The sequence below is a fragment of the Crocuta crocuta genome, unplaced genomic scaffold (genome assembly GCF_008692635.1).
Source record: "Crocuta crocuta isolate KB4526 unplaced genomic scaffold, BGI_CrCroc_1.0 scaffold212, whole genome shotgun sequence".
In the NCBI taxonomy this organism is placed as follows: Eukaryota; Metazoa; Chordata; class Mammalia; order Carnivora; family Hyaenidae; genus Crocuta; species Crocuta crocuta.
In genome coordinates, this window is record NW_027528607.1 from 28,034 (window position 1) to 43,854 (window position 15,821).

Below are 15,821 nucleotides of genomic sequence, written 5' to 3' on the forward strand. Positions count from 1 at the left end.
ATGTTTAGAGTTGGACACTTAACCAGCTGAACCATCCAGACACCCCTGACAAGTCTTTAATGAGAAGACAATTCTGATTTATTTAAATGTTTGTTTTAAGCCTTTTTTCATATTCATTTAATTTATTTGACAAGTATTATATATTAAGTACTATTCAAAGTTCTGTACAAATATTAACCAACACAATTCTTTTAAGAAGTCTAGAGGCTGTCTTATTATCCCCATTTATAGATGATAATGCTTGCCTAACATTATATACTTGGTGTCACTCAAAACTCATTCATATCTCTGTTCTGTGTCATCTCTTCAGGCAATGTGATACTGTGTGGAGTTTCTGACCAGAGAAGATGCCCAGAGCTTTTGCCCAGACCATGGAGTCTCCTAATCACACTAACCTGGACCCTTCTGTTTTCTTCCTCTTGGGCATCCCAGGTCTGGAACAGTTCCACCTGTGGCTCTCACTCCCTGTGTGCTGCCTGGGCACAGCCACAATAGTGGGCAACATCACAATCTTGGTGGTGGTTGTCACCGAGCCAGCCCTGCACAAGCCTGTATACCTGTTCCTGTGCATGCTCTCGACCATTGACTTGGCTGCCTCCTTCTCCACAGTTCCCAAGCTACTGGCCATTCTCTGGTGTGGGGCTGGACACATCTCAGCCTCTGCTTGCTTGGCACAGATGTTTTTCATTCATGCTTTCTGCATGATGGAGTCCACCGTGCTGCTGGCCATGGCCTTCGATCGCTATGTGGCCATTTGTAACCCACTCCGCTATGCCACTATTCTCACTGACACCATCATTGCCCGCATTGGAGTGGTAGCTATGGTGCGGGGCTCCATGCTCATGCTCCCATGTCCCTTCCTCATTAGGCGTTTGAGCTTCTGCCAAAGCCATGTGATCCCACACACATACTGTGAGCATATGGCTGTTGTGAAGCTAGCATGTGGAGACACCAGGCCTAACCGAGTGTATGGGCTGACAGCAGCACTGTTGGTCATTGGGGTTGACTTGTTCTGCATTGGTCTCTCCTATGTCTTTATTGCACAAGCTGTCCTTCGTCTCTCATCCCATGAAGCTCGGTCCAAGGCCCTGGGGACTTGTGGTTCCCATGTCTGTGTCATCCTAATCTCTTATACACCAGCCCTCTTCTCCTTCTTTACCCATCGTTTTGGCCACCATGTTCCACTCCATATTCACATTCTTTTGGCCAATGTCTATCTACTCTTCCCACCTGCCCTTAACCCTATAGTATATGGAGTTAAGACCAAAGAAATACGGGAAAGAGTTGTCAGAGTGTTTCAAAGGGGACAGGGAACTGAGTTCAAGGTATCTGAGTGATCCAGTAATACAAAAGGGACTTAGTCCAAAAGAAAAGAAGACTTTTAAGATTAAACAATCCTCAGTATTTGAGACCGGTAAGAGGTTTTCATAGGGCACTTATGTCCTCTTCAGTACCTTTTATACCATTTCAAAAAATAATAAATCACAGAGGAGGTCAGTTGGCTCAGCATCCCTAACTTCCATCCAGGGAAGTATAATCTGGAGAAGTTCTTCAAACCTAGGTTAGAAGAGACTCTGCCTAGTCATAGGAACTTCTCTTTCTTTCTGGCCCTCTACTAATACATCAGGCAGAGATTTCTAATAGCTGCTGTGTTACCATCTGCAGGGATGAGAAAATAGGATACACAGCCACAGTTAAAGACATTAGACCTGCCAGGGACTTATATGCTTTTGCATAAATCTTATATCTTCTCCATTAGAAATTGAAACCAAGAAGAGGAAAGGGACTCACCAATACCTGCAATATTGGAAGAAAGAGCAAGGGCCTGACAGCTAGAATACTCTGGTACAGAACAATAAGACGTCTATGGATGAGAATAAAGAATAGCCCTTCATTCCTAAACTTGGAATATTTATCCCAGATATATTCTTGTCTTCACCCTCTAGGAAGTCATTTTACTTCCAGTTTACCTGGAAATTATTCCCTGAAAATCAATGTCCAAATATTCTTACACAATCTTCCAAGGACCTCCCAGAGGTTGTTGACTTCTATCTCTAAACTTACAAAAGACAGCCACATATACAAACCAATCAGATTAGGAAGTCTGAGCTATTAATTCATCCATTTATTTAGAAAGAAATGAAAGCCACCCCACAGTGTTAGGTAGAGGAGACACAAAATCCCTGTTGGAAATTCATAGACCCTTCAACCTTTGGAGATTATCAGTCCTGAGAGCTGAACACTAAGGACCAGGTTTCTAAAGCTTCCCTTCCTTAAAATATGACACTTAAAATTTTTTTAATGTTTTATTTATTTCTGAGAGAGAGAGTGAGCGTGAGCAGGGGAGGGTCAGAGAGAGAGGGAGACACAGAAGCTGTAGCAGGCTCCAGGCTCTGAACTGTCAGCCCACAGCCTGACACGGGGCTCGAACTCATGAACTACGAGATCATGACCTGAGCTGAAGTGGGACATTTAACCAATTGAGCCACCCAGGCATTCCTCATTAATTTCTATTCCATAAAGAAAAAACTGAAGCTCTTAGAAGTAAACTACCTCAAATCCAAATCTTGCATGAACTTTTGGCATCAGTAGTCATTGTTTCCTCCTTTATTACTGTATGTATTTATTACTAATTTCTTTTTCTGATCAAGCAAGCTTCTCAAAATATGCTCTTTGGAGTTCACTTCTATTTCTTGTTTCACAACCTGTGCAAATTTATTGGTACATGACCCAATAGCAAAATTTCCCTTGACCTTAGTGACCTTTTTAATGCAAGTGTCTGGAAAATATTTTTTGGGACTAATTATTTCTGCTTTCTTGACTCCTATTCCTTCCTACATTATAATCTGATTTCAACCACAAGTTAAAGTTTCCAGTGAGGCATCTGCCATCCAAGCCACCAGTAATCTTTTCTTTTTTTTTTTTTTAATAGTTTATTGTCAAATTAGTTTCCACATAACACTCAGTGCTCATCCCCACAAGTGTCCTCCTCCAACCAGTAATCTTTTCTAATGGACCTCCTTTCAACATGTTGTATTTTTGGCCATATCTTCTCCAGAATCTCTGTGCTGTGACCTCTGTGATATCACACAATCCTGGTTCTTCTTCTATGTCAATGATGTTTTCCTTCTTGTCCTCAAAGAAATTGTATTAGGTCAAAAAGAAAGGTCTAAGAGGAAGAAATAATTTAAAAAATCTAAAACTGAGAGGTGGCTGGGTGGCTCAGTTGGCTGAGCATCCAACTTCCGTTCAGCTTATGATCTCACAGTTCATGAGTTTGAGCTATGCATCGAGCTCACTGCTGTCAGTGAAGAACCCACTGTGGATGGATACTTTGTCCCCCTCTGTCTCAGCCCCTCCCACTGGTTGCACTCTCTTTCTCAAAAATAAATAAAACACTTTTTAAAAAACTTAAAAATCCAAAACTAAGCACAATAAGGTTAGAAATAGAAAAGTAAAAATCAATATCTTTAGGTATTTAGGACCTGTAAATTCAAGTGTCATTGACATATCAATTTCTTCAATGAAATTAGTACATTCAGAAGATAAACTTGCTCTTGGCATGATAGCATGCAAACTCATATACTATTAGAAATTTGTTTTAAATAAATAATAAGACCATATATGACTCATGAACATTATATATATTGCAGCACTTTTATTAAAGAAAAAACTGGATATCAAATGATAGAAAAATAATCAACTAAATTCTACTCATCTATTTAATAAACATTTTACAGTCTTGGAAACCTTCCTTTGGAAGAACATTTAATATCCTACTTGTACACTCTTAATTATAAAAATAGTGATATATATGTAATGAAACAATATCATCCCATATCTGTTAAAGCACTACCTGTGCATATACTCATATTAATAAATTTAAAAATTTTGGGGCACTTGGGTGTCTCAGTCAGTTAAGCATCAGGTCATGATCCATGGTTCATGGGTTCATGGTTCATTGGCCGCTGTGTTGACAGCTCAGAGTTTGGAGCCTGCTTTGGATTCTGTGTCTCCCGCTCTCTCTGCCCCTCCCTGCTTGTGCTCTGTGTCTCTCTCTCAAAAATAAATAAACATTAAAATTTTTAAAAAGAAATCTAAATACTGGTAAGTGTTACTTTGATGGAGAGACAAATATATTTGAAATTTTTAAAATTTTTAAAAAGTTAAATCATTCACATAATTCAAATATATTCAACTTGATTCCCTTGGAGGTCTTTGGAAAACTTCATAGGGAAAGGAGCCAAATTCCTGTGGCAGTGAAATAATCAGGTTCTATTAAAATATCTCATTTGTGATCTATATCTAGCTATCTATTTTCATATACACACATATTCAGATACAGACATATACGTGTGCACATGTATTCACACATACACACATATAAATGTTTAGTTATTTATCAATAATTAAAACCATTTCGGACCCCTAGAGGTTAGCTTGATTGCAATTCCAGTGTTATGTCTCTGATGTTTTGAAATGTTCCCTTGAGGTATTTGGGGTATATAACATTCATTTTTCTTCAGGCTCAGGTCAATAGTCTTCATATCAAGAGAATCCAGAGTTAAAAACTTGCCCAGGCTGTGATGTTTAGAGAACCAAGTTCCTGGAAAATTGAACCAGATATATTTTATCTCTTTATTTTTCCTTCCAAAACCTAAGGTGTTTAACTATAACAATATAGGGGTTAGTGACAGGATGATTTTCATTTCAGACATAGATGTAAAGAAGAAAAAGGATTTGAGATTGATACTAAATGGTGTTTTCCTCCCTGCAGATAAAAATGTTTTATTCTATTGAGCTAGGTTCAAGTCAGAAGGTGGCGTAAGACAATGATGCGTTTGGCTTAAAATTCCATTTAGATGCTCATAATACCCATGCATCCATATAAACAACTCTTTTAACCATAAGGAATACATGCTTTGGAAGTGATGGAAGCCAAGAATGGACTATTGTCCTATCCTAAGTATTGAGAATGGTTTAATGGAGGATGTGGTGTGAACCCTGACAGTTGGCTTTTTCTTTTTTGTAATGCAAGTGCCTGATTTAAGTTTTGATTGCCACGGCATCCATTTCAAAGAGACACCCACTTCCAAGATATTATCTCAGATAAACATGTTACCAGCCAGGTGACTGCATAATCCCGAACCTCCTTTGTTTTACAGATATTGGTTGATTCTGATAATTGACCTTTTGGATCACTTGTTTTTTTTTCTCTTGCTGTGTTCTAAGTTATCATTCTTAGGTTTTAAATTCACTGATAAAGAGTGAGCCTGAGACACCCAAGGCAGCCCCTCAACTCCAATAAAAGTAGAACCCAGGGTCCACCCCTTCTCCACTCCTGCCCTGACTTCTCTGTGTGGCTCCAGGTGTGCCATGATTTCTGGGACTTGTAAGTAATAAATCTTGTGTCTTTCAGAGTTTGCTGATGGTTTTTGCTGAGGGCATCTTGTGGTTATTAGAAGAATCTCAAGGGACAGTTCAGCCACAATCTTGGTTATCCATAGGCTGAGATCAGCACAAAACAGGGGGGCGGAAATCACTGCCTATAAATTCTGGAAATGAGGATTGACAACGAGTGGTAGATGAAGTTGTACTTTATGAAAGGTGAGAAAGGTGTAGCAATATCCAGAAACACTGCCTATACACCCAGAGCTAAGTATCAGTAACTTTCCCTGGAAAGAGATACTGCGTTAGGCTGTTGGAAACAAACTAAATTTGTTTTAAAGCAACAGATTAATTTTGCGATTGATACTGGGTTGTGTTGGTTTAAACTTCTATCACTAACAGGGCATTTGGCAAATGAATTGATACTGTATAGAACCTAAAACTTACTGTAAGAATAAAGCTGTTCCTAAATGATCAAAGTTCTCTTTATGGGGAAAAATACAGAAGATTACTTTATAGTAAGCTATAGGGGAAATATTAAGACCTAGAATTAAGCATTGTCCAGAATTGTCAAGATTGGCTTACATTAAAAACGAAGCAGCAAAAAGTGGGTAAGTGTTTAGAGGCATGGGGAGATATAGACTGAGGCAGACAGATGACCGTAATAGTAAGAGTTTATAATTTTACAGAATAAATGTATCTTTTAAGGAAAGAATAATAGTATAAAAGTGCTAGAAGTTGTTTTAAAACATGCCTCTAAGGGTTATGTTCCTAATATTGTAACATAATTATCTGTGCTACATGTTTATTTATATTTATATTTAGGTAAATGATATATGACAGTTCTTTGAGTGTTGTTACCCCACTTGTAAACAATTTTCTAAATGTATTTAAAACACTGGTCAACTCAGGGTTGCAGTTTTCATCTTAGAGGGCCTAGATATCCTAGCCCCTATGTAATAAAGACCGCTGTATTTTGACTGTGTACTTAAGTGGAGATTAATAACAAAGCAAAAATATTAGCTTTAAACCAAATCATTGGCCTTAATTTGAAAACTGGAGGTTTCATCAGATTTAACTGTTAATTTGAAAAGTTTTCATATTAATACCAGCTATATACTAATAAGTTACATAAGAGGATTTCTGTGCATCCCATGATTTAAGTTATGGATATTTTATCAAAGATGGAGTAGAAGTATCATGCTTAACCAACGTTAACTGTATCAACATTAAAGTCATCCTATGATTAGAACTACCCAGAATTTCTTTTAAAAATTCTGACCCAATTTTTCTTGCTTTAATTTCTACTTCATCTGAAATTAGTATGTCTACTCCAAATTTTGTGTGTATTTCTCTCGCAATTGTATATTATTTTACTTTGTTGTTTGGTTTTCTTTATCATATGGCCCTCTGTACTGCCTATATAAATTTTTTAAAATTAACAAATTTATGTTCACTTATATAGGGCAGTTTAAATAATTTATCCTAATAGTCTAAATCAATGTATTTTATCTGTTTTTTGTCATATTAACATTTTATTGATTTATTCAGGAGTCCTTGCCTTCTGTTTTATAATGAGAATGTTTTGTTTTGTTATATTTTTACAGTGATTTATGCATTTATGTTCTGTTTTTACTCTTGGAGTTTCCTTTTGTATTTTCCAAATAATAATTAAAATATATTTCAATAATTTTTAAAGCATTCTGGCACCTGTACTTTTCAATACGATATCTGAGAAACAGGGTGACCCTCAGGCTATTTCCTTAGGAGAATCCTCCTATTCAGAAACTGATAAAGTATGTCATGATTTGGCTCTATTTCTAGACCCATCTCCAACTTCCTAATGCCCACATGGAAAAGACATTACTATATACTTTTTCTCAAAATATGATTTATTTAAAGCAGGATGATTTTTCATGTTTATTTTCCTAGAACATATGTACAGTTGTCAATATTTAAATAATGTATTTAAACAAATATAGTTTCATAAAAAATAATAACCAAATGTCCTCTATAAATGGATGCCATTTGTCTATTAAAGAACTAGGCAACTATTAAGCAATAAAAAGTATTTGTTGTCTACAATGATAGATGAGTGAATTAAAAATGCACAAATATAAAATAATCTATTTGGTTTAAATAATATTTATATTCATATTCCCTGGAAGTTAGAAAAATTGGTTGTTTGGCCATTGAAATGTATCTTGGGGGAAAAGGGCAAAAGAAATTAAGACAAGATGTTTTCTTCTCTGATCTCTGTCTAGGAGGACCCACAAATTCTATAAGATGATTAATGATCATCCTAGGTTGATGATGCTAATGTTAAACCAAACAGACCTGACCCCAGCCTCATTCATTCTTAATGGGATCCCAGGACTGGAGGACATGCACTTGTGGATTTCCTTCCCATTCTGCTCCATGTATGCTGTGGCAATGGTAGGGAATTGTGGGCTCCTCTACCTCATCTGCAATGAGGAATCCCTGCACAGACCCATGTATTACTTTTTAGCCATGCTTTCCCTAACTGACCTTTTCATATGCTCTAGTACAATCCCTAAAGCCCTCAGCATATTCTGGTTCCATTTCAAGGAAATCAGCTTTGATGAGTGTCTGGTCCAAATGTTCTTTGTCCATACCTTCACAGGGATGGAGTCTGGGGTGCTCATGCTTATGGCCCTGGACCGTTATGTGGCCATCTGTTACCCTCTGCGCTACTCAGCTAACCTCACCAATCCTGTCATTGCAAAGACTGGGCTCTCCACCTTTCTCAGAGGGGTGTTGCTCATCATTCCTTTCACTTTCCTCACCAACCACCTGCCCTACTGCAGAGGGAATATAATTCCTCACACCTACTGTGACCACATGTCTGTAGCCAAGTTATCCTGTGGAAATATCAAGGCTAATGTAATCTATGGTCTGACAGTTGCCCTCCTGATTGGGGGCTTTGACATCCTGTGCATCACAATATCCTACACCATGATCCTCCGGACAGTGGTCAGCCTCTCCTCGGCAGATGCTCGGCAGAAGGCCTTCAGCACCTGCACTGCCCACATCTGTGCCATTGTCTTCTCCTACAGTCCAGCCTTCTTCTCCTTCTTTTCCCACCGCTTTGGGGGCCACACGATCCCTCCATCTTGCCACATCATTGTGGCCAATATTTATCTGCTCTTGCCTCCCACTATGAACCCTATTGTCTATGGGGTGAAAACCAAGCAGATACGAGACGGTGTCATCAGGATTTTTTCAGGTTCTAAGGACATCAAATCCCACAGCATATGAAAGGAATATTAGTCTGGGTTGGGGGTGAAAAGGGAAAGAATGCTACTCTCTGCTGTTTAGACAGGAGAATTTCCCAGAATAGATATATAATTTTTTCAGGTAAGCATGATGAACAGTTTATTCCCATTAAATTGTCTGCAGAAGACCAAAGTAATTTTTCATGCCACATCACCCTCTATATGCGCTTTTTACCTCCAGGTTTTCTGTGTAGTTGAGGTCTTAGTGATATTAGGTTCCAAGAAAGAAAAACACTGATGAGCAGCTGGGCCAATTATCCAGGAAATTAAATCACATGAAACTAATGATCTGGGTCTAGATGACCCAATTTATTCAGCCACTTATAAAAGATGAAACTAGAAAGTGTTCTATGAGGTCATTGGTATAATGAGGTGTAAGCCGCTTGGGTCCTATGAGAGACTTGGTGATCTAGTACCTGGCCAGATCTCTCCTAGAATGAGACATTCACATAATTGCTTCCTTCCCAACTAGTAGATTGTCAGTTTTATTCAAGATGGTTTTCAATGAATGCACAGCTTGGAAGGATCTATAAATGACAGGACAATATGAGAGACTTCTGGGCAACTTTTCAATGGAAACAATGGAAGCCAAAAGACAAATGATATTTTGGAAGTCCTGAAAAAATACTTACAACTCAGAATTCTAATCTAATGAAAAACCCTTCAAAAAAAGATAAAATAAATACCTATTCACATGAACTAAAGCTGAGAAGAAATACTAAAGTAAGTATGTTATTCAGAATTTAGAATAATGATTATCTGATGGAAGGTCAGAACAAAGTATTGGAATACTTAACAAAACTAATACTGAAGAAAAATACAATAATGACAATAATAACACTTATTTTATTGGCCCAAAGATAGCAATAGGAACAAAGAAAAGAACAGATGGAACAATAGGAACATGGCAAACTTGACAAATTATGGCAGTGTTACATAAGTTGATGAAGCAATTCAATGAAAGAAAATGAAATGAAAATTAAGAAAATATCCTTAAAAACTATAATATTTTTAGAAGACATTAAACACCCACACACAGGGGCGCCTGAGTGGCTTAGTCGGTTGAGCATCCGACTTTCGCTTAGGTCATGATCTCGCGGTTCGTGGGTTCGAGCCCTGCGTCCGGCTCTGTGCTGACTGCCAGCTCAGAGCCTGGAGCCTGTTTCAGTCTGTGACTCCCTCTCTCTCTGACCCTCCCCTGTTCACGCTGTCTCTTTCTCCTAGAAATAAATAAAAATATTTTAAAAAAATAAACACCCACACACATAAATAAAATGAGAAAAAGCTTGTGTGGTTGGGCCAAAGTAGATTTTAACACAGTGAATATTAGGAGTAATAAAATGCAACATTCCATGATTATAGTAGCAACTCCACAGGAAAAAGACCTAACTTTGTATGTGCTTAATATTATTATAGGTACATACCCATATATACATACAAACAAAGAGCTGGATAATACTGGAAGGGGAAATTATCAAATCCACAGTGAAATTATCAAATCCACAGTGATATTTTAACATATCCTCTCAGCAAATGAAAAGTAGAGAATTAGAAAAATCTAAATAGTATAGAATATCTGAACATAAGGCAATTAAGCCAATTGCCCTGTACTGTAAACAACATCCATCAGCTTTAAGTATAGTTTTATTTTTCAAGCAAGTATAAAGCACTGACCAGAATAAACAAAAAGAGTGTGTTAGGAACAACTTTATCCCAGTATGCTTGAAAATGTGGATGAAATAGACACATATTAAAAATAGTACAAGAGATCTAAGAAGAAATATAAGGTTATAGTAGTCATATGTCTATTAAGAAAATGAATTGGGGCACCTGGATGGCTCAGTTGGTTGAGTGTCAGACTGCCTCGGGTCATGATCTTACCGTTTATGAGTTCAAATCTCACATTGGTTTGCTGCTGTCAGCATGGAGCCCACTTTGGATTCTCTGCCACTTTCTCTGTCCCTCCTTGCTTATACTCTCTCTCTCAAAAAAAGAAAAAAATATTTTTTAAAAAAGAAAATAAATCAGTTCTCTAAAATCTCCATGAGCATGTGTGTACGTCTGTGAATGTGTGTGAGTGTTGGGGGTTGTATGATAATACATTATGACCAAGTGGGATTTATTCCAGAAACGCAAAGTTGGTTGGCTGAGAACACACACAAAAGTAATCAATTTACATATCACAAAATAGATTTAAATAGGAAAAAATAATAAAATTATTATAACAGATTAAGAAAAATTTGTTTTAATTAAACATCCATTCATGATAAAAACACAGCAAAATCTTAATTTAGAAGGAAATTTTAACCTGATAAAAGGCATGCACAAAAAATCTACAGCTGACTTCCTAATTAATGATGAAATATGAAAACATTTCACCCTGAGGATGATAGTAAGACAAAAAGGTCAACTCTTCCCACTTCTATCCAACATTGCACTAGACATCCAAGCAGTGGAATAAAATAAAAAAGGGGCAAAGGCATTAATATTGAAAAGACTCAAAAGACTCTTACTTTTCACTTGAAAGTGGAAAATGTAACACACCAACACTAGGGAATGCTGTCAAAGCAATTTGTAGAAGAAAACTTTCTAACACTAAATACATATATTAAGAAAAAAAACAACTTAACTTTATACACAAGGAACTAGAAAAAGAACAAACAAAAATCAAAGCAAGGAGAAGGAATGAAATCACAAAAGGTAGAGCTAAATAAAATGGAGATCACAAAACAATAGCAAATATCAATGAAAGTGAGGCCTAGGTTTTTGAAAAGATAAACAAAATTGGCCAACCTTTAGCTGAACTTACTAAGAAAAAGAGAAAGAGGTATCAAATAAACAAAACCAGAAATGAAAGAGGAGACTTTACACTGATACCATATAAAACACATGTGATTATTAGAAATTACTATGAAAATTATATGCCGACAAATAATATAGGAGAATGTATTCTTTATTACAATAATTGTCAGTTAATATATTGGTCCTTCCAATATTTCCTTTCAAAATGCTATTTTGCAACCTGTGTACAAAATATATTAAGAACTCTCAGAACTCAATCTTTAAAAAAATCTTAAAAAAACTTAATCTTTTCTCAATTAAAAACTGAGCAAAGGATATGAATAGATCTTTCCTCCAAAGAAGATAAAAATGTTAGTAAGCAACATGAAGAGGTGCTCAACATTATTAGTCATTAAAGAAATGTAAAACAAAATTATATGAAATACCCTTCATGTCCACTAGAATGGTTATAATAAAAAACAGTAATAATCATGTTAGTGAGAATGTAGAAAAATTGGAACCCTCAGACACTGCTGATGTGGATGCAAAAAAGTTTTAAAAATTGCTATTTTGCTCTCAACTACTTTTCTATGTGCTGATAAGCAATCTTTACATGCATGTTTCAAATGCACCTCATGCTTGTCATGACCTAATATGAATTTATTCTCTTCTGTAACTTGGTCCTTCTCCAATATTCCTTTAGAATGTGAATAACATCATGTGCCATCCCACTGCATATATCAGAAACTGGAATTGTTCTTTGGTCATCTAAATATGAGACCTTGAAACCACAAAGCCCTTAGAAGAGAACATAAGCAGTCATTTCTTTGCCATCAGCCACAGCATCAGTTTTCTTGAGATGTCTTCTAAGTCAAGGGAAATACTGCAAGAAAAAAACTATACTAACCAAAGCAAAAAACCTTCTGCATAGTTAAGGAAAATATCAACAGAACATAAAGACAACTTACTGAATGGGAGAAGATATTTGTAAATGATATATCCAATAAGGGGTTAATATCCAAAACTGTAAAGAACTTACACAACTGAACACCAAAACCTCCCAAATAATCCAATTGAAAAATGAACAGAGGACCTGAATAGACATTTTTCCAAACATGACACACAGTGGGCCAACAAGTACATGAAAAGATCATAACATCACTAAGCATCAGGGAAAGGAAATTTAAAGCCACGATGAGATATCACTATCATAATGGTTAGAATCTAAAAGGCAAGAAATAATATGTGGTGATGAGGATGTGGAAAAAAAGGAAACATTTGTGCACTGCTGGTGGGAATGCAAATTGGTATAGCCAGTGTGGAAAAGAGTATGGATCTCTCTTAAATAATTAAAAACAGGAATAATGTCTGATCCAATAATTCTGCTATTGGGTATTTATACGAAGAAAATGAAAACTTTTATTCTAAAAGATATTTACATCTCTGTGTTTATTGAAGCACTATTTACAATAGCCACGATATGAAAGCAACCTGTGTCCATTAATTACAAATAGATAAAGAAGTAAATATATAATGAATAATAATATAATACACTAATATAATAAATATATATAATGGAATAGTGCTCAGCCATAAAAAAGAATGAGATCTTGTCATTTGCTACAACGTGTGACAGCAAAATAAGTTGCCGGGAGCCGCACCGGCCTCTATGGATGGCAGTCACAGCAAGGAAATGGCAGTGTTTGCACAGCTACTGCCATGAGNCAAAGAAAAAAACAAATGTCATATGATTTCACATATACGTGGAATCTAAAAAGCAAAACAGGGGCACTTGGTTGGTTGAGTTGGTTAAATGTCCGACTTTGCCTCAGGTCATGATTTTATGGTTCATGAGTTCAAGCCCCACATTGACTCTCTGCTGTCAGCACAAACCTACTTAAGATCTTCTGTCCTGCTCTCTCTCTTTCTCTCTCTCTCAGATTAAAAACATTTTTTTACTATTTTAAATATTAGAAAACACATGATAAACAAATTAAAAGCAGAATCAAACCTATGAATACAGAGAACAAACTAATGGTTGCCAGCAGGGAGGGGTGATGAGGTAACAGGTGAAAGTGAGAATGGATACTGCTTTCAGTTATGGAATGAATAAGTCATGGGGATGAAAGGTACAGCATAGGGAATACAATCAGAGGTACAGTAATAGGCCTAGATGTTAGCTACACTCTGGTGAGCATAGTATAAGGTATAAACTTGCTTAATCATTATGTTGTACACTTGAACTTAATGTAGCTTTTCTATCAACTATACTCAAGAAAAAAAAATTTAAGACAAAAGTTAAAAAAATAAAAGAATTAGGGATGCCTGGATGGCTCAGTCAGTGAAGCATCTGACTTGAGCTCTGGTCATGATCTCACGATTCATGGGTTCAAGCCTTGCATCGTGTTGGGAGGCATTCTGAGTGCACTAGTCGGAAAACTCCTGGTGAGGTTAAAGCAAGTTTGCACCGTCTCTTGCCAATCAGATGACGACCGATATCCACCCCCACTCAATTATTTCTGCTTGAGCACCAATCCCCGAAGGTACCTTGTTGATCAATATTGAGAGTGACTTTTCCCCTTATTCTGGCCATGGTAGGATGGTTGCTTCTTGTGAAGGAATTTATTGTGGGAACTTCTTTCAACTATGGGAACAGACATCATGTCTCCAGTAGGTCCTGTTTCCCTCCATACTTTCCCTTGAGCTATGAACAGGCTAATAAGCCTTACTCATAAAAGATTGACCTTTACATGTACAATTCCGTTTCTATGGTTGCGTTAGTCCAAGAGGTTCATACAGCTCAACATGTAAATCAACTAAACAAAAATGTCTTTCATGGCCTAACTATTCTAGAAATCATAAAAATAGACACAAAGGTAAATGCACTCAAAGAGGCTATTCTATGTATTGGAAATGAGCTAAACACTTTAAAGGTACGGTTGGCTTTCCAGTGCCATAAAGCATGTAACTGGAAAATCAAGTCCTGCTCAGAGACAAAGAGCCTAACTTAGAGAGAAGGAACAGATAAGAGCAGAACATAAGTTACTACATATACCTTTGCTAACTGATAATGTTTAGCAGTCCCTTCTCTAAGGCCTACATTCTACAAACACCTTCCCTTACCCTGGCAACTGTGATGAGGATGGATAAGAGTATCTATAAACCTATAACTTAATCTTAGCATTATTAAAATGTGAACACCCTGTTATTTTCTTAGTTATTCAACCTCATTATAATTGGGGCAGTTCTGCAAGAAGACTTCTGTAAAACCTGTTTCTGTACATTTTCCAAAAACATCTTATCACAGAGACTATCCATTGTAAAAATTCCATTTTCTGATGCCATGTTAACATTTGACCTATAAAGACACCAAACCCGACAGGACAGAGATGCAGAAAGAATCTCAGGGCTCTTTCACTCTCTTTCTTGCCGACACTGTCCATCTTTCAAGACCCCTGGACCTGCTGGAGCCAGCCTCTGGCAGCGTTGGGATCTGTGCTGACAGCTAGCTCAGAACCTGGAGCCTGTTTCGGATTCTGTGTCTCCTCTCTCTGACCCTCCCCTGCTCACGCTGTCTCTCTCTCTCTCTCTCAGAAATAAATAAAACGTTAAAAAAATTAAGAATAAATAAATAAAAATAAAAGAATTGTTCTTTGGTCGTAAAAGTGATCAATTTTACCTGCAACATCCCCTCTAAGTCTATTCACTCTATCTTCACTGCTCCTATCCTAGTGCAAGATAAAATCATCTCTCTTTTGGATTACTGTTACTCAACTGATTTACTTATATTTACCCTTGGCACATTTAATCTGGTCTCCACATCACTGTGAGGTCCTAATTCTCCTTTAAAAAAAACTTTCAGTGATCCCTTATTATCCTCCCATAAATTTGCTTACAAGTCTCTGACCTCTGTTAACTCAACAAGTCTATTTCACACCATATCTCATTTCCACCGCTCCTTAGTGCATTTATCCTCTTTTATTGCTGGAACTTAACATGATCCCCTCACTTCAGCATCTTAAACTTCTTGGAATCTTTTGCCTCCCCCTCCTCCCCATCACCAAACACACACCAGAGTTAAGTCTTACTCAAACATGTGGCCTCAAAAAAAAACAAAAAAACAAAAAACACACAAAAAAAACATGTGGCCTCGACACAAACCAGTGTTTCTTCTGGAAATCCCTCTCTGACACCAAGACTAAATTAATTCTCCCATTATATGCTCTCATATCTCTGGGTATTTTTGCTTTAAAGCACTTCTCCCAGTCTATAGGTAAGTATTTGCTAGATTCTTTATTTAGTGTTTTATCCCCCTGCCCCAACTAGGCCACTGTTTCTGTGAGAACAGGGACCATG

General features: G+C 36.9%; 2 protein-coding genes across 2 annotated transcripts; both read left to right on the top strand.

The window, feature by feature from the left end:
- The first annotated feature begins 347 nt into the window (after positions 1–347).
- On the top strand, positions 348–1,337 carry LOC144223827 (olfactory receptor 52P1). The gene has a single exon (XM_077754606.1). It carries the CDS (start codon positions 348–350, stop codon positions 1,335–1,337), a length of 990 nt encoding a protein of 329 aa, XP_077610732.1.
- A 6,364-nt stretch (positions 1,338–7,701) lies between these two features.
- Positions 7,702–8,667, top strand: LOC144223828 (olfactory receptor 52N4-like). The gene has a single exon (XM_077754607.1). It carries the CDS (start codon positions 7,702–7,704, stop codon positions 8,665–8,667), a length of 966 nt encoding a protein of 321 aa, XP_077610733.1.
- The last annotated feature ends 7,154 nt before the right edge of the window (positions 8,668–15,821 follow it).

Bases quoted from the DNA above. Each gene is read 5' to 3' on its own strand.
- LOC144223828 (XM_077754607.1), top strand. From the start codon at position 7,702: ATGCTAATGTTAAACCAAACAGACCTGACCCCAGCCTCATTCATTCTT.
- LOC144223827 (XM_077754606.1), top strand. From the start codon at position 348: ATGCCCAGAGCTTTTGCCCAGACCATGGAGTCTCCTAATCACACTAAC.